Source organism: Anarrhichthys ocellatus, unplaced genomic scaffold (assembly GCF_004355925.1).
Source record: "Anarrhichthys ocellatus isolate YVR2014 unplaced genomic scaffold, GSC_Weel_1.0 scaffold250, whole genome shotgun sequence".
Lineage (NCBI taxonomy): Eukaryota > Metazoa > Chordata > Actinopteri > Perciformes > Anarhichadidae > Anarrhichthys > Anarrhichthys ocellatus.
The window spans coordinates 78,522-81,182 of NW_022280279.1; the positions used below are offsets into that span (position 1 = coordinate 78,522).

The following is a 2,661-nucleotide window of genomic DNA, read 5'->3' on the forward strand; positions in this document are numbered from 1 at the left end:
ATAATAACCTGATAACAAGTAATCCTGCTGAACAGGTTTTACTATGTGAAAGTGATTCTTATGAAGAAGAATAAACTGACAGGGAGGACTTTTACTGGTTCTATGGAAGACCGTTACTGCAGAAAAAAGAAAGATGAAATTAGTTTTGTTTTTTTTTAAATATGAAGAAAACTTGATAAACTGAGTCTCAATTAAAAGTTGAGACTGAAGTTTAAATCAACTCTCTTTAAGCGTTAGCTCACGTTGGCCATCTACAGCTGATTAAATCTACCGTCTACTTCAGCGCATCTTTGTTTCAAAGATTACAAAATCAATTTAAAAGTAATAACTGTGAATATTTTTGTTTTTATGAGCTAGTGAAAATTATATTTAATGTCGAAATTAAAATTTAATAGAAAGGAAGGCAAAGTTTGTCACAATTCTTCAAGTTGTGACAAACTAACATTAAAATGAAACAGTAAAAAGTAATAATCATAATATGAACTCATCATACTCAACTTTATTATTTGTCCTCTATTATATTTCAGACGGGAGATATAAAAACAAATACGAGCTTTTATTTCTGACAGGAAGTGGCCTCTGAGGATCTGAAGAGGGTTTTAGTGCGTTTGTCTCCTAAATAAAAGGATTCTGAATATGAAGACGCTTTTCAGAGAATTACTTTGTCTCTCATATATATATATATATATATATATATATATATATATATATATATATACATATACATATAGTACTTTATACTGTACTACACCTTAGAGGTACATGTAGTACTTTATACTGTACTACACCTCAGAGGTACATATAGTACTTTATACTGTACTACACCTCAGAGGTACATGTAGTACTTTATACTGTACTACATCTCAGAGGTACATAGTGTACTTTATACTACATCTCAGAGGTACTTTACTGTACTCCATTTATCTGAAAACTGCAGTTTAAGTTTTTAGATTCAGATGTAAAATAAATGAGATGATCAACTAATACAATATGAAACATTGATGTATGAAGCACTGAAAATTAACTCAATGAGTAATTTTATGTATTATACTTTAAATACATTTAACTGCATGTAGTAATACTTTGAGTACAGATGTAGCTTCAGTATATCCTGTATGTATTAATACTCTCATTGTGTTTTAATAGTGGAGGAAGATTACTTTGAAGTGATCGGTGGACTGATTCAGAGGATCCGCTTGTCTTTGTATACTGAAAGTACTTAAGTACTCTCTGTACTTAAGTACTTTGATACTTTCATCAGGACGTCTACAGTATTAGAGAACTTTCAGGTTTCATAAAAAAAGACACGAGATTTTAAATTCTTTTCTTTGTATTTTTGTTTTGTTTTCAGAGAATCAGAGACGTCACATGATTAATATTCATCACTTACAGTAAATGAGACAAAACGCGTTTAAAGCTCCGTTCTTTTTTTATATTTGATGGCTATCCAGCGTAGGGAAACCTGAGGAGCGCGGCCTGTCTGGGGCCAAGTCGCAGCTCCGTGAGGTCCACGTTGCCACCATCGGCCGGCAGGACGGCGCCGTCGGTGCTGAGGACGACCATCGCACGCCGAGGAAGCGCCGCGCTGCTCAGCTGCAGCGCCACCGCCTCCTCCGCCCAGTTGAAGGTGGCCAGATAGCGCTCGCTCTGATCCCAGACGCGCAGGTACACCAGTGAGGAGGAGGAGTTAGAGAGGAGCAGGAAGTCTCCGAACAATAGGGAGCGCTCTTTACCACGGAGCTCACTCAGAGCACTGAAGAACCGGAGACAGGACCGACGCTCCGCCTGCTCCTCCTGGAGGAGAGAATACACAGTGTCATTACTGTACTGCTGTACTAGTACTAATACTGCTGGTACTAGTACTACTGCTACTATGAGGACTAAAATTAATGCTAGTACTATAGCTGTAGTACCTTTTCTCCTGTTGTAACCACTTCTGTGACTGCTGGTACTGCCAGCACTGATAACAGCATTTCTGCTACAAGTACTTCCACTACATGTACTCTTGCACTACTTGTTCTTGCATTATTTGTACTTGTACTACTAGTAGTAGTACTTGCCCTACTTGTATTAGCGTAACTTGTACTTGCGCTACTTTTACTTGTACTCCTTGTACTTGTGCTACTTTTACTTGTACTCCTTGTACTTGCGCTACTAGTACTTGTACTCCTTGTACTCCTCGTACTTGTACTCCTTGTACTTCCTCCTGTCACTCTCAGTATCTCCATGTTTAGTTTTTTTTACCTTCAAAGTCCCGTTCAGCTCCTCATCAGTGTCCCAAAGCATTCTGGGAAACTTGGTGCCCTTTAACACAGATGATAAAAAGTGAAGATCAATCAGTGATAATCAATAATCATGTTTGATGATGAATCAGAAAGGACTCCTTCAGCACCACCTGGTGGTGGGAGTGAGGGAGACGCCGTAGACCAGACTCCACTCATTAATCTACTGATTTAACATCCGTCTCTCAGGTCTCACTGCTACTGCTGGTACGAGTCCTACTGCTGGTACGAGTCCTACTGCTGGTACTAGTCCTACTGCTACTGCTGGTACAAGTCCTACTGCTGGTACTAGTCCTACTGCTGGTACTAGTTCTACTGCTACTGCTGGTACAAGTCCTACTGCTGGTACGAGTCCTACTGCTACTGCTGGTACTAGTTC

At 39.0% G+C, this 2,661-nt stretch overlaps 1 protein-coding gene across 1 annotated transcript in view; it reads right to left on the reverse strand.

The window, feature by feature from the left end:
- Window positions 1-1,312: 1,312 nt before the first annotated feature.
- LOC116401106 (4F2 cell-surface antigen heavy chain-like) overlaps window positions 1,313-2,661 on the reverse strand; it is a 4,235-nt gene continuing 2,886 nt past the window's right edge. The window contains exons 7-8 of the mRNA XM_031879350.1: window positions 2,245-2,304; window positions 1,313-1,794 (exon numbers count right to left, since the gene is read on the reverse strand). Coding sequence (XP_031735210.1) covers window positions 1,444-1,794; window positions 2,245-2,304 — 411 coding nt within the window. The 3' untranslated portion in view covers window positions 1,313-1,443. The remainder of the gene's footprint in view (window positions 1,795-2,244; window positions 2,305-2,661) is intronic.